The 21360-nt window shown below is 35.1% G+C and overlaps 1 protein-coding gene across 5 annotated transcripts in view; it reads left to right on the top strand.

The window, feature by feature from the left end:
- Positions 1–21360, top strand: part of FAM149B1 (family with sequence similarity 149 member B1) — a 75656-nt gene that overhangs the window by 20289 nt on the left and 34007 nt on the right. For all 5 annotated transcript variants that reach the window (XM_034662675.1, XM_002920388.4, XM_019800919.2 and 2 more), the window contains exons 4-7: positions 4578–4720; positions 5527–5643; positions 14079–14246; positions 18229–18416. In XM_034662675.1, the coding sequence (XP_034518566.1) occupies positions 4578–4720; positions 5527–5643; positions 14079–14246; positions 18229–18416 (616 nt within the window). The remainder of the gene's footprint in view (positions 1–4577; positions 4721–5526; positions 5644–14078; positions 14247–18228; positions 18417–21360) is intronic.

Here is a 21360-nt window from a genome sequence, read left to right on the forward strand (position 1 = left end):
AAAGGAACATCACCAACCTGACAAAGGGCATCTAAAAAAACTTAGAGCTAACATTGTATGTAATGGGGAAAGACTGAATATTTTCCCCTTAAGATCAGGAACAAGGTAAGGGTATCCACATACTACTTTTTTAAATTTAATTTAATTTATTTTTATTTTTATTCCAGTATAGTTAACATACAGTATTATATTAGTTTCAAGTGTACAATAGAGTGATTCAGCAATTCTATACATTACTCAGTGCTCATCATAACTGTACTCTTAATCTGCTTCACCTATTTCACCCTCGCTCCCACCCACTTTCCCTCTGATAACCATCAATTTGTTCTCCATAGTTAAGGGTCTGTTTCTTGATTTGTTCTTTTTCTTTCTTTGTTTTGTTTCTTAAATTCCACATATGAGTGAAATCATACGGTATTTGTCTTTCTCTTATTTCACTTAGTATTCTATTCTCTAGATCCATCCACGGATCCATCCATTCTTGCAAATGGCAAGATTTTGTTCTCTTTCATGGCTGAGTAATATTTGTGTATGTATGTGTGTGTGCATGTGTGCATGTGCGTGTGGACATGCACTTAAGATATATATATACCACATCTTCTTTATCCATTCATCTATATAGATGGACACATGGGTTGCTTCCATATCTTGGCTATTGTAAATAATGCTGCAGTAAACATAGGAGTGCATATATCTTTTTGAATTAGTGTTTTCCTATTCTTTGGGTAAATATCCAGTTCCACTTGTCACTTTTATTCAGCATTGTACTGGAGGTTCTAGTCACTGCAATAAGCTAATATAAGGAAATGAAAGGTGTCCACATTGGAAAGGACTAAATAAAACTATCTTCATTTGCAGATGACATGATGTAGAAAATCCTGAAGAGTTCATACCCTTTCTGCCCCCACAAAATCTGCTAGAACAAAGAAATAACTTTGGGAAGATCACAGTATATCAGATCAATTTACAAAAATCAGTTATAGATGTGGCATGTTTACATAATAGAATATTATCCAGCCATAAAAAGAAAAGAAGTCCTAATACATGCTATACTGTGGATGAACCTTCGAAACAGGCTCAGTGAAAGAAGCCAGACACAAAAGGCTGTATATTATATGATTCCATTTATATAAATGTCCAGAAGAGCAAATCCAGAGACAAAAAGTAGGTTAGTTGTGGCCAGAGACTGGGTAGAAAGAGAAATGGAGACAGGGTTTCTTTTCAGGGTGATGAAATTTTCTGGGATTAGGTATTGGTGATGGCTGCACAATTGTGAATATACTACAAACCACTGGAAATATACCCCAAACCGCTAACTTGCACACCTTAAAAAGATGAATTTCATGGGATATGAATTGTGTCTAAATTTAAAAATCTTTCTATACATTAGTACATGAACAACTCTGAAAATGAAAATAAAAAATAAATTTAATTCACAATAGAACAAAAGGGATAAACTTAACAAAAGAAGCATAAACTTGTACAAAAGAGGAAAGTTAGAAGACTTACACTATCATATTTCAAAACTTAATAAAATGGTGCTATAATTAAAACAGTGTGGTATTAACATAAGGATAGGCATAATGATCAATGGAACAGAACTGATAATCCAGAAATAAACACTTACATTTAGAGTCAATCGATTTTTGACAAAGATGCCAAGGTAATTCAATGGGGAAAGTATTTTTCCCCATAAATAATTGCTGAGACAATTGGATATCCATATGCAAAAGATGAAATTAGATTCTTAACTCACATCATATAGAAAATTTACTCAAAATTATAAATTTAAATGTAAGAGCAAAAACTGTCAATTTTTTAGAAAAAAATATGAGAAAGCCTGCAAGACAACAGTATACAGATATGACACACCAAAGCACAAACTTGAAAAAGGACTGGTAAGAGTGTTTCCTGAGAAGTCCCAAGTGTTTACCTCTCTTACTTCAAAGATACCTGATACTAAGTCTGAAATTAGGTCAAAATAAAAAGTTAAACAAAAAAAAAAAGATATGGTACTGATTGGTTACTTAGTATAAAGACCACTGAGATATTCTCAGTTAAGGAGATCTTATTTGATGAATGCTCACTATTAATACTAGCGTCATCCTTTCTATCATCCAGCATAGAGGCTCAGATTCATCTTCATTAACCATCTCTCTTATCAAATCAGTCATCAAATTCTGTGGATTCTATCCTCACACAACATGGCTCATATCTTTGTTCTCCCTTTTCCCCCTATTTTAAAAAATTGAGATATAACTGACATAACTTTATATTAGTTTTAGATGTACAGTATAATGATTTGATATATGTATATATTGTAAAATGATCAAAGTTCTTGCTTTGTTTCAGTGGAGGACAGAAATGCTAAAAAAATTAGACTTTGTTAGAAAAATAAAGGAGTATGGATGCTAAAATTTTAAGTATAACTACTAACAAATATAAACATAATGAATAACTTCCAAATTAATAGGGGGAATAAGGAAAGCAGTGTAACAGAAGGAAAAGAGAATAAAAAACGCAAGAAAAAGAAGGATAAATACAAACACAAAACAAATGGTAGAAATAAGTCCAAATATTGCACATTACAATAAGTAAAAGTAGATCAAGTTTACCTATTAATAAAAGACAGAGACTCTGAAATTGGATTTTAAAATTCCAGCTACATGCTATTTAAATAAACATGTCAAAGACAGAATGACACGCAAATGTTGAAAATAAAGGAATGGGAAAAGTTATAACAAGCAAATACCAACAAAAAGAAGAACAGTATTTAAGTAAATAAATATTTAATAGAAAAAAATAACAAATTAGTAAAGAAACAGGCTCTTAACTATTGAGAATAAACATGGTTACCAAAGGGGAGATGGCTGGGGGATGGGTGAAAGAGTAATGGAGATTAAGGACTACACTTGTCATGATGAGCACAGGGTGATGTATGGAATTGTTGAATCACTGTATTGTATACCTGAAACTAATATAGCACTGTTGATAACTATACTGGAGCTAAATATTTCTTAAAAAATGCATGCAATGCAAAAAATATATATATATATCTTGCTAGGAGATTGTGCTTAGTCACTTCTTTCTCAACATTATCCCATTCTCATCTCTAATAAGAACTTTGACCCTCCTTAAAAAAAAAAAATAAGAAATTTCACTGAGACTAGTAAAGTCCCATCGTACCCCCGCCAGGAGCTTGAAAACGGTAAGAAATTTTTAAGAATATTATTTGTGTTGAGTCTTGTGAAAATAAATAAAAGAAATGTCATTAAACATTAAATAAACACTACCACCCTCCATAAGAAGCCATAACTCACATTCCCCAACAGGAAGAAGCTTATTTTATATACTCTAAAAGAAGGAAGGAAGAACTTCTTCCTACCCAGCAACAGCCCAGCCAGTGAGAAACCACTACCCTCAGCCAATTAGAAGCCATAACAGCCCCTTCTAGCCTCCTCCTTTCACCAGAAAAACAAGCCCCTCTCCTCTTTTCCGGACTTGCCTGTGGTTTGCTGTCAGTTAGCGTGTCCCCAGTTCCACTTCTCTGCTATTCCCAGATAAGCTTGTTTTGCTTGTAAAATAGCTCACTCTTGTTTTTTTTTAAGGTCAACAGTCTTTAAAGTTAACCTTCATATGTATTTAGCAAAAATTTTCTAATTGGGTAGAGCTGATTTTCATTCTTGGAGTGAAAATACAGATTTCTTATCTTATACTTTTTAAAAAGGTTTAACTTTTCTTCCACCAGAATATAAAAGGGTGCATAAATACAGGTGAAGTAGAGGGTAAGCAGAGAATCAGGTAGCATGATCAGATTTACATTTTATAGCCGTCTGTATGGCTGCTGCTAAAGAATCACAGAGGGCAGGGACAACCGAAACTGTCAACTGAAAAACACAGACTATGAAGCAATACATACACACTTGGTCCTTTTTCAATACGGTACAGTACAGTAAATGTATTTTCTCTTATGATTTTCTTAATAACCTTTTCTTTAGCTTACTTTATTATAAGAATACAGTTTGTAATACATATATAAAATATGGGATATTGGTAAAGCTTCCAATCACTGGTAGACTATTAGCAGTTAGGTTTTTGGAGACTCAAATGTTATATATGGATTTTTGACTATGCATGTGGGGGGAGGTGGTGGTCAGCACCCCTAAGTCCCATGTTGTTCAAGAGTCAAATGTATAGGACTATCTATCTTCAGCTCTAAAAAAATACTGGAACCAAGCAACTATACTAAAATTAGCAGTCATTATATTTGGTAGAATTATTGGTAATTTCAATTTTTTCTTCATACTTTTCTGGATCTTTCAAAATGATTACAATAAACATAGTATTTTTATGATGAAGAAAATGTTACTTTAAAAAAATAGACATTTCTATAAATTTTCTTTAAATAGGAATAGAAAGGAAATCTGAATATTTTAAGATACAAAAATTCACTATTCTTTCATGGAAATTCAACAGTATTTCAAATGGATTAAGTATTGAAAACAAAATTTGATTGCTTTCAAACTTTACGATTTTAAAAACTCACCTAAATATTCTGGTGTGGTATTTTCTTCTAGGAACTTGATCAAAATGCCACTGAAAAAGTCCAGGCAATGTTCACAGCCATTGACGAGCTCTTGTATGAGCAGAAGTTGAGTGTGCATACTAAGAGTCTACAAGAAGAGTGCCAACAATGGACATGTAGCTTTCCTCACCTCAGGTATTGAAGCCCTACGGTTGGCCTGTATTCACAGCTAACACTAAAACCTGAAAAGTAGATATCCAAAAAAGCTTCTGTTCTAAAATCTTTATGGGCTTGGTTTTAATGAATGTAAATAAGGCCATCTGGTGTACAGACTCAGTTGAGAGGAAATTCAAGTTGAAGGAAGTCTCTTGGAGTTTTCATAACTACCACTACGTTGTCCTAATTGAGTAAAATAATTTCTATGCCAGTAGCTGAGATCTGTGTATTATGGCTGTCCAAACAGCTCTTCTTTTGAGCAAGGGGGTCAGAAAATGTATTTGTTTACACTGTTGTTTACAAGAAAATTCTTATGTATACCTGAAAACAGACATAAGCTGTTAGGAAACTTTTCTCAGAAACCACATTACTGTACTTATGACTTAAAATTTATACTTAAAACTTATAAAGCATCATGTTCTTAAGAATATAATTCATAGTTTTCACTAATTTGGACTGGCTTTCATCCATTTTGGCAGATTTTATGAAGATTATTGTAGAGGATGGAGGGAAAATTACAAATGTTTGCTCAGTTTCCTTGGATTTTTTCAACAGTGGGAGGCTATAGCTTTATCTTTTCCATCTCCATTCTTTGGAAGAGAGCTATACCTCTAATAAGACTCTGGATTCATATTTTCTTTCAAGAATTATTCTTAATCAGTATCAGACTAAGTATGTACTGGACTTTTATGTAGAGCCAGATGATTTGTTCCAAAAATATCTACATTTTGTATGAATGACAGGTGAGGATGCTTAATTGTCTCTTTATGTTGTTCATTTTGAAGGATTCTGGGTAGGCAGATAATCACTCCAAGTGAAGGTTATGGGCTGTATCCTAGATCCCCTTCCGTTGTTTCAGCTTCACATGAGGCAACACTTTCTCAAGAAAGAGATTCTACTATGTAAGTATTTCTAATATGTAAGTATTTATGTATTCAAATGTGCAAGTGTTATATTCTGCCAGTTATACTAGGGGATTAAAAAACTTTTTACTTGTTGGTATTTAATAAAGCACAGAAAATTCTGTTAAGATTGACTATAGTTTTTGTGCATATAAGAATTTTATTATAGAATTTTTTGTTTGAAAAGTAAGACATTCCCTAGGGTTTAAGGATATTTTTGTTATTTAGATCCACCTCTATGTCTGTATTTATATATATCTGTAAGTACGGTCACTTCCTTCTTGAAATAAAGTGTAGATAGACTGGGTTAAAAAAATTTAGGGGTCTGAGAAACACACTTTAAAATTTTTTTGAGGGACACCCAGGTGGCTCTGTTGGTTAAGCATCTGCCTTTGGCTCAGGTCATGATACCAGGGTCCTGGAATTGAGTCCTGCATCAGGCTCCTTGCTCTGCAGGGAGCCTGCTTCTCCCTCTGCCTGCTACTCCCTCTGCTTGAGCTCATGCTCTCTCTCTCTCTGACAAATAAATAAATAAAATCTTTTTTAAAAAAGAGTTTTTGAAAAAATTTTGAAAAAGTGTTTTTTCTTAAACGTAATATTTATTACAACTTAATTTCTTTACAGAAATTAAACTGCTATTAGCTTATTAGCTTAAATGGTGTATCAGTATATTATTTAGAATAGCTAATTCTTTTGAATACCTCAGACTCTTTAAACAACAGCAAAATAAACCTAAATAGGATTATTCCATTTTCTTACACCATACACAAAAATAAATTCAAAACAGATTAAAGGGGGCACCTGGTTGGCTCATCAGTTGAGCATCTGCCTTTGCCTCTGGTCCATATCCCGGAGTCCTGGAATCAAGACTCACGTTGGCTCCTTGCTCAGTGGGGGTCTGCTTCGCCCTTCTCCCTCTGCCATTCCCCCCACTTGTCCACACACTCTCTCTCTCAAATAAATAAATAAAATCTTTTTAAAAAATAGATTAAAGACCTAAATGTGAGATCTGAAACCATAAAAATCCTAGAAGAGAACACAGGCAATAACCTCTTTGACCTCGGCTGTAGCAACTTCTTTCTAGATATGTCTCCTGAGGCAAGGGAAACAAAAGCAAAAATAAACCACTGGGACTTCATCACAAAAAAATCTTCTGCACAGCGAAGGGAACAATCAACAAAACTAAAAGGCAACCTATGGAATGGGAGAAGATATTTGCAAATGACATATCTGATAAAGGGTTAGTATCCAAAATATATAAAGAATTTATAAAACTCAACACCCCCAAAATTAATAATCCAATTTAAAAATGGGCAGAAGACATGAACACAAATTTTTCCAAAGAAGACATACAAATGGCCAACAGACACCTGAAAAGATGCTCAACATCACTGGTCATCAGGGAAATACAAATCAAAACCACAATGAACTATTCCCTCACAACTATCAGAATGGGTAAAATCAACAATACAAGAAACAATGGGTGTTGACAAGCAATATGAAGAAAGGGAACCCTCTTTTTTTAAAGATTTTATTTATTTGAGAGAGAAAGACAGAGCGAGCATGACTGGGGGGAGGTGCAAAGGGAGAGGGAGAAGCAGGCTCCCCACTGAGCAGGAATCCTGACATGGGACTCCATCCCAGGACCCTGGGATCACAATCTGAGCCGAAGGCAGATGCTTAACCAAATGAGCCCCCCAGGCGCCCAAAGGGGAACCCTCCTGCACTATTGGTGGGAATGCAAACTAGAGCAGCCACCCTGGAAAACAGTATGCAGGTTCCTTAAAAAGTTAAAAATAGAACTATCCTATGATCCAGAAATCATACTACGAGATATTTACCCAAAGAATACAAAAATACTAATTCAAAGGGGTACATGCACCCCGATGTTTATAGTGGCATTATCTTCAATAGCCAAATTATGGAAACAGCCCAAGTGCCCATCAACTGATGAACAGATAAGGAAGATGTGGTGTATATATACACAATGGAATATTACTCAGCCATAAAAAAGAATGAAATCTTGCCACGTATGGATCTAGAGAGTATAATATTGAGTGAACTAAGAGAAAGATGAATACCATATGATTTTACTCATATGTGGAATTTAAGAAACAAAACAAAACAAAGAGAAACAGTCTCTTAACTGTAAAGAACAAACTGATGGTTACCAAACAGGAGTTATGGGGGGTGAAATAGGTGATGGGGATTAAGGAGTGAATTTGTGATGAGCACCGGGAGATGTATGCAAGTGCTGAATCACTATACTGTACACCTGAAACTAATATCACACTGTATATTAACTAACTGGAATTTAAATAAAACATTTTTTAAAAACCTAAATAGGATTGTTTTAAAACCTATGTTTACCCTTAAATCTATCGTAAAATATCATAGTTTTAATTCTTTTGTTGTTGTTATTCCTAATTTTGTCCCCAAGACTGTAGTTTTACTTATTTGAATCACCTGCTAAGAGTTTTAGTAGAAGTAGTTTTGATGCCTTTTTGGACTTGTAGTAATTTCAAAAGACCACAAAGTAAAACATTACTGCATTAGACCAGTTTATGGTTATAGGACCTGGGTTATCAACTAAATTAGAGAATGGGATTTGTTTACTTTTCTCAAAGGATTTGAATTCAAGTTTCTTGTCACTAGGCTGAGCTTTCTTTTTAAATTTAAACCTCATGTATTACATCAATAAGCCTTTTTAAGTTTACTCTTTTTATATAACTTCCAGATTTTTACAAACTAATGTCTTCCACAGAAATGACGTATTCTTTAGTTCTCACTGACCAAAATTACATAACTCATGTCACGTCATTACTATATTTACCTGATGTTAGTATAAAATTTATATACGCCTTATTGTTTTATAAGCAGTAGGTCCATTTAGACACTCATCTCCAAGGAAATAAGTAATCAAGCCTGAGCAATTAGCCCCTCTTTTTTTAGGATATCTGACTAAATCACTCTGCAACATTGCAAACTTCCTTTCTACTTGCTACCCCACTGCTGATTAGCCCTTCTTATTTTTGGATTTGCTTTTCTGGACTATTTGCTTACAGTTTTTAATTATTACTTTCATTTACGATACGGATAAACACCTATCTGTACTTCATACACAGACATATACCTAGATGAAACAAATTACCCAGCTTTGTTAACATACCACTTCTTAATGGAAAGCAATAACAAACATAATCCATCATATTTACTTTCATGTAACCACTACTTTGTCCATACTTGTTATTTTCTTGAGTACCATTATGAACTCAGAGCATTTAAAAACATTTATATATTTTAATTAATCATCATTCTTATTGATGCTCAAATTGTTACAACTTGGCCATCAAGCTAGTTCCTTTGTTTTTGTCTTGACTGTATCCTTGTGTTGTGGTTACAGTAGGATGTTCCAGGCCCATCTTTAATTTTTTTCTTCAAGACATAGAATCAGCTGAAATTTAAGGAGAACTACTGCTGTTCAGAGGCTAATAGTATTTGAGAACAAAATTTGGGTAGTGAAGGTCTGTAACTTGGTGCTGTCGCTATTTTACCACTTTTTGTTGTAGGAACTATGGAGGTATGATTTTTTTCAGTTTAACAAATCAATCTGCCATAAAATGAGGCTTATAAATGACTGAGACTTTCTACAAAAGTAACATTTCAAATTATATCCACTCTTGCCACTCAACATTATATCAGATTTTCCTTTTAAAATTAAGGGTTGATCCTTTCTGTCTCCCACTTAAAAATCTTCAATAGCTTCCCACTGAATTTAAGATAAAAATGTAAAATTATACATAAGCTGACTTAAAGCCTACATTTCTATCATTGCCTTCTGTCATTCTCTCTCTCTCATTCATTAAACCTCCCACAGTGGCTTTCTTTAATGTCAGATGTACTACATGTACTAAACAAGGTGTTTGGTCCAGTTTCTATTCTTGAGTCTTGGGCCAGAGAAAAGTGGTACAATAAAAAAGACAAAAGTACAGTATTTTCTTCTTTGTATTTCTTAACACCTAGCACCAGTGATTACAACATGGTTAGCATTCAACATTGTTTTTTTTTTTTTTACTAAATTAAAGCATAACGTATGTATATGATACTAAGTGATATGAACATGAATTTATGTATACATTGATATTGTGATTGCAAAACAATGTTATCAATCAAAACAAATATTGGTGTCTAGGTCAAAATGGAATTCCAGGAGCATAACAGAAGACAGTGGCAGCATAAGGAGAAAACATAGGCAAAAAAAGGACCATGAGAACATGAGTTTAAGGACATTTCCACTTGAAAAAAATTATGCACTTTACTGTTTCAAGTTAGCATAAGGAGCTGTCTACCTTTAGTTTAAATACATAACTCAGCAAAAATTAGCTAACTATAGTACCTACTAAGATATTAAAGTGTATGACTATATGCAGAATTATAATCCTTGAAAACCACTAAAAGAATAGAGAGCACAGAATAGAAAAACCTTTGTGTAATGGCCAAATGACTTTCAACAACTGTGTCAAGACTACACAATGGCACCAAATGGTGCTGGAAAAACTAGGTACCCAGATGCAAAAGAATGAATTTGGAACCTTACCTTGCACCATATATAGAAATTAACTCAAAGCAGATTAAAGACCTAAATATAAGACCTAAGACTATACAACTCCTAGGATAAAACATAGGGGAAAAGCTTCAGGACAGTGGATTTGGCAATGATTTATTGGATATGACACTAAAAGCATAGGCAACAAAAGCAAAAATAAACAAATGGGACTACATCAAACTTAAAAATTTCTAAGCATCAAAAGAAACAGTTGATACACTGAAAAGGCAACCTGTAGAATGGAGGAGAATATTTGCAAATCACATATCTGATAAGGGCTTAACATCCAGGATATAAGGGAACTTTTGCAACCCAACAACAACAAAATAACCCAATTAAAAAATTAACAAAGGGGCACCTGGGAGGCTCAGTCGTTAAGCGTCTGCCTTCGGCTCAGGGCGTGATCCCAGGGTCCTGGGATCGAGCCCCACATCGGGCTCCTCCGATGGGAGCCTGCTTCTTCCTCTCCCACTCCCCCTGCCTGTGTTCCCTCTCTTGCTGGCTGTCTCTCTCTCTCTGTCAAATAAATAAATAAAATCTTAAAAAAAAAATGAACAAAGGACTAGAATACACAATTCTCCAAAGAAGACATATACATGGTCAACAAGCGTATGAAAAGATGCTCAACATCACTAATCATAAAAAAAACGCAATCAGAACCACAATAAGATCACCTCACACCCATCAGGATGGCCACCATCAATGGAACAGAAAATAAGAAGTATTGGCAAAGATGCAGAGAAATTGGAACCTTTGTGCACTTTTAGTGGAAATGTAAAATGGTGCAGCCACTGTGAAAAACAGTATGGAGGTTGCTTAAAATACTAAAAATAGAGTTATCATATGATCCAGCAATCCCACTCCCAGCTATATGTATCCAAAAAAACAACAACAACAAAATGAAAGCAGGATCTGAAAAAGGTATTTGCACAACCATGTTCACTGCAGCATTATTCACAATAGACAAGATACCCAGAAACAACCCAAATGTCTATCAACAGATGAATGGCTAAAGAAAATGTGATACGTATTTGCAATAAAATGTTACGTAGCTGTAAAAGGAAGGAAATCCTGTTACATGCTACGATATGGATGAATCTCAAAGACATTGTGCTAAGTGAAATAAGCCAATCACAAAAGGACAAATACAGTATGATTCCACTCACATCACATATCTAGAGTAGTCAAAAATCATAGATAGTAGAAAGGTGATTGCCAGGAGGAGGGGAGGGGGTTAATATTTAATGGGTATTGGTTTCAGATTTTCAAGATAAAAAAAGTTTTTGAAATCTGCTACTCAATGTGAATATACTTTACACTACTGAAATGTACAGTTTAAAATGGTTATGATGGAAAATTTAATTTTCAAAAATCGTTAAGTTGGTATGGTATGGCTGCTATTTGTCCTAAGCCTACCTCCCTTGTATCACTCATTATAAATTAAAGCCTTTGTTTTCATTTTCTTTGATTTCTTTTTTACCACTCTTTTAAATGCAAGGGCCAGTTAAGCTTATTACAAATCAGATTTTTTTTTTAAGATATAAAGAGTTCTGAAGCTCTCCAAAGCCATGGAGGTATTTCAGTTCTACTTGCAAGTTCATGCAGTCTTATTTCCTTTCTGGTATACTAAGTTATGTTTTCTTCCTTTTGGCATCATGAAATCACATCTTCACGTAAATTTCCTCTAGTTCAGTCCTTTCTAGAGGTCCACTGGATAATAAGGTTCGTCTGAAATGGAGCTGATAGTGGCTAATTGTACTTTCCAGATCCTGGTCAGGAAGGAGCTCTTGGCCACTTGTTCCTCTCAACCACTTTTGAGGGTCTTGCAGTGATTACCTCCATGAAGACTTCCACCTAGATGGACTGGCTCCAAATTAAACTCTTTGTTTAAAAACCTAGCAAAGTCATTTTATCCTCCATGCATGTGGGAGAATAAAGTGCCATGACTTTTTTCCTCTCACAAGAAAACGACTCAAATTAAATATTACTACCAGAGCAATACATGATTAGGCAAAATACGTACAATCCACATTGGATATAGAGATTGCTTAAAAAATAAAACCTTTTTAAATTCTTTTTTTTCCCATTAAAAAATACCTAAGGTACAAAAAAGTGTGAAGAATAACACAAAATATACAATGGTTAAATCTAATATTTGGTTAAACAGAGCCATTTTAAAAAACTATTGCTCAGGGGCGCCTGGGTGGCACAGCGGTTGAGCGTCTGCCTTCGGCTCAGGGCGTGATCCCGGTGTTATGGGATCGAGCCCCACGTCAGGCTCCTCTGCTGTGAGCCTGCTTCTTCCTCTCCCACTCCCCCTGCTTGTGTTCCCTCTCTCGCTGGCTGTCTCTATCTCTGTCAAATAAATAAATAAAATCTTTAAAAAACAAAAAAACAAAAAAACTATTGCTCAGGTTTGACTGGCTTTCTCCAAAGTAAATCCTGCCCTTAATTAAGGAATATGCATTTTGACTATGATGGAGTTACTGAAATAAGCATATAACCTCCTGAGGTAACTGAAAGTTGTAATTCTTAATAAATATTCTTAATTTTTTCATTAACTTTTTATTGTGGGGGAGTTGAATATAAAATATTAGTTTCAGGCGTACAACATAGTGATTTGACAATTACATACATTACAAAATGCTTACCATGGTAAGTATAGTTACTATCTGCCACCAAAGTTATTACAATATTATTGACTATATTCCCTATGCCATGCTTATCAACCTCATGACTTATTTATTGCATAATTGGCAGTCTGTACCTCTTAATACCTTTTACCTATTTTGGCCAATCCCATTCCCTTGAGCAACCATGAGTTTGTCCTCCGTATTTATGTCTGTTTCTGTTCTGTTTGTTCATTTGTCTTGGTTTTTAGATTCCACATTTAAGTGAAATCATATGGTATCTGTCTTTTCCTGCCTGACTTATTTCATTTAGCATTATACCCTCTAGATCCATCCATGTTATAGCAAGTGGCAAGTTTCAGCCTTTTTATGGCTGAGTGATATTCTATTGTGTATGTATACCACATCTGCTTTATCCTTTCATCTATCTGTGGATACTTAGGTTGCTTCCATATCTTGGCTATTGTAAATAATGCTACAGTAAACATAGGAGGGCATATATCTTTTCAAATTAATGTTTTCATTTTCCTCTGGTAAATACTCAGTGGTAGAATTACTGGGTCATGTAGTATTTCTAATTTCTTGAGGAACCTCTGTACTGTTTTCCATAGTGGTTGCACCAATTTATATTCCCACCAAGAGTGCACAAGGGTTCCCTTTTCTCCACCTCCTTGCCGACACTACTTTTTTCTTTTTCTTTTTTTTTTTAATTTATTTATCAGAGAGAGAGAACACAGGCAGGGGGAGCAGCAGGCAGAGGGAGAAGCAGGCTCCCCACTGAGCAAGAAGCCCAATGCGGGGCTTGATCCCAGGACCCTGGGATCATGACCTGAGCTGAAGGTAGACGCTTAACCAACTGAGCCACACAGGCGTCCCAACACTAGTTGTTTCTTGTCTTTTTGATACTAGCCATTCTAACTGGTTATTCTTAGATTTTTTTTAAACTTATCTTATAGCCCTAGCTGTTGCATCTGAAAAGATAGCAAGCAGTATTTAATACTGCATAATACATCTAGGCAGAGTAGGTTTATGGTTAGCGTTTTTTCTTTCTGTTTTGAGAAATACTAGGTATTAAGGCTTAGAGTAGTTCAGGAAGGTGTCAGCAGGACAATGGATTTTGAGCTGAAACTTGTATGACTGAGTTGCTCTAAGAACTGCTGATGTTATACATAATTAATATTTGCTTTTTCCTCTCCCAGATTTGGTATTAGGGGAAAGAAGTTACATTTTTCATCTTCTTATGCTCATAAAACATCTTCCATTGCCAAATCCACTAGCTCGTATTCTATAGAAAGAGAAGAGGAAGACTGTGTAATCTTCTCTGAAGGAATAATAGAGGAATACTTAGCATTCGACCACACTGATATGTGAGTATTATGTCTTTTAAGCTTTTTACTCCCCTCCTATTTTGTTTATTAATATCTATTTTTTTCTAAATTATACTGCCAATATTACCTATAATTAGATTTATGTCACTTGGTTATTTATTTCCTATTACTTCTCAGGTATCTAGAGTTCACGTGCTTAGTTGATACAAATTCCTATTGCTTCCACGTACCAGACTTCCTTCTGTATTTTCTTCTGGCACATGTCATTTGCCTCTTCCTGAGATTAAACATCTTAAATTGAGTTAATTTTTTTTCTTCATGTAATTTGATATTACCTTTTGTAAATCATCACCAGTTAACTCATAAAAACTCTGAAACTCTTCAAAAGAACCTAGTTGAAGAGGTGTGAACTTTGTTTACATAAATCCTGTTTGAAAGGTATATACAGTTTATATAAAACCTTATACTTAGCACAGACTTTACAATTAATAATGCTTGTTTATATCCTTTCTTATTGTATTCTGACAATAGTCCTGTGACATAGATATTATTTATAGGATAGATGAGAATCAGAGTGGTTAAATGATTTGTCTGAGGTAAAGCTGAAACCTAAAACCTTATTTATCTTATACTAAATCCAGTGCTCTCTTCATTATTCTATGCTTCCTTTCTGAAATAGTAACCTCTTAAGCTATTCCTCTAAGCCTTCAAAATTTCCAGAATTGATAGTCATAGCAACACATATGGAAGTGAGAATTTCATTTTAGGCAATGAGGCCTAGTTAGGTCTAGTTAATATTGTGTCACATGATGCTGGAGTTCCTACCATGTTTCCTACTGAGCCATGCTTACTCACGTGCTCAGTGTAGACAATCCTAGTGTCAGCTAAACATAACCCAGATTTCTATACATAACACCACTGAGTTAGCTCATTGTTGCAAGAGAATCCTAAGTATGTACTTCTGGTTTTCTAGAGACTCCCCCCTTCCTCTTTGCTTCATCTGGCCTAGGTCAAATTATCTCTAATGTCTCTTCCTTTTCCTCAAATCAAAGGTCTTCTCCCTTGGTTTGACTTATAAAAAATAAAGTTGGTTTAACTAATTTAAAATGTGATTTAAATGCATCATAGGTATCCTAAAGGCATTTCTTTCCCTTTTCCTGATAAATACAAGTTAATTTTCAGGTAACAAAGGAAGATCTTTTTTTAAAGATTTTATTTATTTTAGAGAGAGAGAAAGAGTGTGTACGCATGAGTGGCTGAGGGGCAGAGGGAGAGAATCTCAAGCAGACTCTGTGCTGAGCTTAGAACCCAATGCAGGACTCAATCTCACAACCCTGAAATCATGACTTGAACCAAAACCAGGAGTCAGATGCTTAGCCAATTGAGCCATCCAGGCACCCCAACATAGGAAGATTTTTAGAAAGTCAGCCTTCCCTTTAGAATTACCACTGAGATATTGATTTAAAAATGACAGAGTAGTTGAACCTTTAGAATGTTTCTAATGGAAAAGATCAAGGGCCCAGAAATAAACCAAAACACCTGTACGAAATCAGGATATATGATAATGTCAGCAAATGATTTTGATGCAACATGGAAAAACCATCTAAAAAAATAAGGTTCCTAACTTATTCTTTACATAAAATAAATTGCACACATATAAAAAATTTAAATGTGACAAATGAAATCATATAAATTTAGAAGAAAATAAAATATGAAAGATTGTTTTTTAAAAAAATAATTTTGGAATAGGGAACGCCTTTCTAACTAACCATAGCTCAAAATCTATAAGTCATTTAAGAAATTCTTAAAAACTACATAAAATAAAATTTCTACATAAAAACCTCATAAATTCAAAAGACAAATGACAAACTGGCAAAATATTTGCAGTTTATACATACACAAAGACTTAATTTCCTTAATATGTGCACCAACAAGAAAAATATCAAGGACAAAACAGGCAAAGAACATGAATGGTTCACATAAAAAGAAAATGGATTTTATTTTTTTAAGATTTTATCTGAGAGAGAGAGCATGCAAGCAGGGGGAGAAGCAGAGGGAGAGGGACAAGCAGACTCTGCACTGAGGATGGAGTCCTACATGGGGTTCAATTCAACAATCCTGAGATCATGACCTGATCTGAAACCAAGAGTTGGACGCTCAACTGACTGAGCTACCCAGGCACCCCAAGAAAATGGATTTTATTATTATTATTTTAAATATTTTATTTATTTATTTGAGAGAGAGAGAAAAAAGTGTGTGTGAGACAGCACGAGTGGGGTGGAGGGGCAGAGGGAGAGGCAGGCTCCTCACTGAGCAGAGAGCCTGATGAGGAGCTCAATCTGAGGACCCTGGGATCATGACCTGAGCTGAAGGCAGACGCTTTATTGACTGAGCCATCCAGGCACCCCAAGAAAATGGATTTTAAATAAAGGAAATAAAATTCAATCTCATTCACAGTTAGTGATGCAGATTAAAACTATAATGAGATACTATTTTATCTGTCAGACTGGCAGAGAAAAAGATAAAGAAGTTTGATAATTCCTTGAATGGGAAAAAAAGGCATATTTTTTCAACACTGGAGATTTTTCCTCTTTAGAGGAAAGTGGGCAATATCTTTCCAATTGGAATGCATGCACCCTTTTACTCAATAATTGTTTATAGGAATGTATCCTACAGATATAATGCCCATGTAGCCAACGAACTACGTATAAGGATATTAAATGCAGTACTGACTATAAGAACAAAAGGTTGGTTGATCAGTAACTGGCCAGTTAGATATGCTATGGTATATCCAATGGAATATTCTGCAGCTGTTTTTTAAGAGGCATATTGATCTGTATTAAAACGGATCAAGGACCAGTTGCATTGTTAAGTAAAAGACCAAGGTGCAGCATGTGTATAATGTAACTATTTCTATGGACCAAAGTGTAATGTTGGCTTCTGGGAATGGTGACTGGGGGACAGAGATATAAACTTACTTTTCACTACATACATACATTTCCTTCTGTGTAATTTGAATTTTTTCATCATATGAAAATGTTATCTCCTATAATAAGAAACATAAACTTAAATACAATTAACACTAATTAGCCTTCTCTCCCACTTAATGCCCAGCCAACTCTTCCTGGGGGAAAGGAGAAGAGGAGAAAGTCGTTAGTTGCCCTGTATAAATATCTTAGCATCCTTCTTTCCTGCTCACAGCTTCCCATTTAATTCTTGAGAACTCTGCTACCCTAGGGATAATTTTCACTGTAGAGGCCTTAAAATATTTCTTCGTAGCCTGAGTGTTCTAGAATTTGCTTTGTCTTAATTTATAATACATAATTTATAATACATCTATCATAGGAAGTACATCTGTCAGCTAGAGTTTTGCGCCCCCAAAATACTGGGGCTGTTTGTACTCCCTGACAGAGAAGAGAAGGCTTGGCTAACTCAGAGTTTCTGGCCTACAGATAGATACATAGTCTCCAGAAGAGCCTCAGAGTAGCTTCTTGTGCTGTTGGGCTCCCTTCCTTTTCCTTTCCAGCCAATTACCAAATGTTTAGTTGGATTAGTAAAAGTATACTATTTTCTAATGATTCATTGCCTCAAGTAATTATGTGGCACAGTTATATGTCCATCCTTAGCTGTTAGATTAATATTAACCTAAATGGTATCCAATTACAACAGAGAGATTATTTCTGTATGCTTGTCATGGCTTAGTGATCAATTGACAATGTTTATCTGTTTAAAGCTAAAAACTTTTAATGAGTCTCAGTCTTCTTTTTCTTGTTCTTTTTTTGTTTGTTTGTTTGTTTTTGTTTTGGTAGAGTAGTGGGGTGAGGTGGAAATAAACAGGGAAATTCAGTCTCCTCTGTTGAGAACTCCCTTAGGTCACAAGGCAACTTAACACATCTGCTAACATACAGTTTGAGCCAGTGGTGGGGAAGGGCACACAAATCACACTCTTTAAGAAGCACAAAGGACAGTGGTGAACACTCAGTAAAGAATAACCATGAAGTCTTATTTGCTTCTGTTACAGGGAAGAGGGGTTTCAAGGAAAGAAATTACAAGCAGCTCCAGAGAAACAGAAATTAGGGTACCCTCCCATTGCTCCATTTTACTGCATGAAAGAGGATGTCCTTGCTTATGTGTTTGACGACGTGTGGAGCAAGGTTCTGAGCTGTATGGAGCAGCTGACACGTAGTCATTGGGAGGGATTGGCTTCTGGTAAGGATCTTTGTGAAAACAATATAAAAAAATAATTGTTTATGATTTCCAAAGCCTAACTAACTAGTTTATCAGATTATATGCTTCATTAATATAAAAGATTCATATTTGTATTTCCCACAGACACTAACAGATATTGAGAAAATACTTGAGAATGAGTAGATGAGTAACAAGGCCCATTCTATGATGACTAGACTGTATTTTCTTTGAATATAATTATTTGTGAGAAAAAAACATGTACAAGTGGCAAATACATTTTAAAAACTGCTTCACTTAAGAATAATTGGTACACAATAAACCATTCATATTTAAAGTGTACAATTTGGTAATTCACCTATGTATATAAACATGAAACCACAAAACAGTCAATATAATGAACAGATCCATCACTCCCAAAAGTTCATGACCTTTGTAATCCTTCCCTTCTGCTTTGCCTGATCCACCATCTCCAAGTGACAACAAATGTGCTTTCTGTCACTATAATTTAGTTTTTATTTTGTAGAGTTTCATATAAATGGAATCATGGTATTTACTTTTTGTCAGCTCCCTTCATTCAGCATGATTGTTTTGAGATTCTTCCATGTAATTGTGTGTCAGCAATTTATTCCTAACAACTATTCCATTGTTTCATAATCTGTTTATCCATTTACCAGTTCAAGGACATTTGTATTGTCTTCAGTTTGGGACTATTACGTATAAAGCTGGTCTGCAAGTTACTGTATTAAGAGTTTTTTGAACATACATTTCCTTTTCTCTGAGGTAAATTTCTAGGAATGGAATGGTCTGATTATATGGTAAATGTATATTTAGCTTTCTAAGAATTGTTTTGGTTTCCTGTGTTACACAAAAAAATTTATTGTAAACTTAGCAGTTTCAAACAACACACATTTATTATCTCACAGATTTTTGGGTCAGAAGTCCCAAGAATGGCTTAGCTAGTCCTCTACTTAGGATCTTACAAAGTTGCAGTCAAGGTGTTGGCCACGGCTAGGTTCTCATGCAGAGGCTCAACTAGGAAAGGATCCACTTCCCCTTTTGTGTGTTCTTAGAAGCATCTAGTTTCTTGTAGCTGTAGGAGTCACAGCAGCTTTCCTCTTCAAAGCCGGCAAGAAAGACTGAGAGCTAGTCAGCTAGCAAAATAGAAGCTTATATAACATAACACATTCATGGGAGTGACATCTCATCACTTTTACCATCATCTGTTGGTCAAGTCACACTCAAAGGGAGCCGATTCCACAAAGGTGTGAACACCGAGAAGTAAGAATCACAGACGGGCCACTTTAGAGTTTATCTATTACAATCCTTCCACTGGCCCTCAATGACTCATGCGTTCCCGCATGCAAAATATATTCAATTCCCAAGGCTTCCAAGAAACTCATCTTATTATAGCATTGGCTCTGAAGTCCAAAATATTATCATTTAAATCAGGCCCTGATATGAACAAAGTTCCTGATGTAATACATTACGTAAAGCTACTGGGACACAATTCCTTTCCATCTATGGACCTGTGAAACTAAAGGCAATATACACAGGTATATAAACATCTAACTATATAATCCAGCCATTCCACTCTTAGAGAAAACTTACCTTACCCCAGCATACCCAACATATAATAGTGGGCCAGGGAAAGGATCACAGACATTCCAGATAAGGGGTATACGTTCAGAAATGGAAGGTAAAAAAAAGGTTCATAGCAATTCTGAAGTCCAGTTGGGAAAATACTGGGAGTTCCAATCCTAGAAATAATCCTCTCAGCTCTGTTCCAACCTCTGGGCTCTTGGTTTTTGTTCTTGTTTGTTTGTTTTAAAGATTTTATTTATTTGAGAGAGAGAGAATGAGAGAGAGCACGACAGCAGGGTGAGGGGAGGAGAAGCAGACTCCCTGCTAAGCAGGGAGCCCGACGCGTGACTTGATCCCGGGACTCCAGGATCATGACCCAAGCTGAAGGCAGATGTTTAACTGACTAAGCCACCCACGTGCCCTGGGCTCTTGGTTTTACCCTCTGAGTCATCCTTCCTTTTTCATAAAATGTAGTACATGTGTGCAGCTAAGTAGTTTTATCAGACTGCTTCCTGCCAATTGAATTTTGAGAGTCTGATAGCCTTCTTTTATTAAACTCTTTTGCCATCTAGGGATAAAGAATTTTCAAAATCATCAAGTATTGATTTATTTATATTTAATAATTTTTCCTTCACTTTCTCTTCCTCATCTCATGTTTTATTCTAAGTAGCAAGAAAAAAAATCAGGCCTCACCTTCAACACTTTGGAAATCTCCTCAGCTACATAACCAGAGTCATCACTTAAAAGTCCTGCCATCCACTTGACCACAGAAGACCATTTCACTAAGCTTTCTTCCACTAAATAAGAAGCACCTCCTTTCTTCCAGTTTCTAATAACATGTTCCCTATTTCCTTCTAAATCCTCTTCTACAGCATCCTTCAAATCCAGATTTCTACTAAGTCTGTTCGAGGCAATTTTTGCTTTCTCTATCGTACTTCTCAAAATTCTTCTAGACTCTATCAATGAATTATCAAAAATGAAATTAAGGAAACAATTCATTTATAATAACATCAAAAAGAACAAAATACTTAGGATAAAACTTAACCAAGGGTAAGATTTTACACTGAAAACTACAAAACATTATTGTAAGAAAATAGAGAAGACCTAAAGAATTGGAAAGTCATCCTGTGTTTATGGATTGGAAGACTTACTATTGTTAAGATGGCAATATTTCCCAAATAGATTTACAGGTTGAGTGAATGTGCAAAGTAATACTAAAAAGGAACAAAATATGAGACTTCATACTTCCTGATTTTAAAACTTGATACAGAGCTACATTAACTAAAATGGTATGGTACTGGCATAAGAAGTGATATATAGATCAACAGAATAGGATCAAGAGTCCAGAAATAAACCCACACATCTGTGGCCAATTGATTTTCAA

Source organism: Ailuropoda melanoleuca, chromosome 6 (genome assembly GCF_002007445.2).
Source record: "Ailuropoda melanoleuca isolate Jingjing chromosome 6, ASM200744v2, whole genome shotgun sequence".
Lineage (NCBI taxonomy): Eukaryota > Metazoa > Chordata > Mammalia > Carnivora > Ursidae > Ailuropoda > Ailuropoda melanoleuca.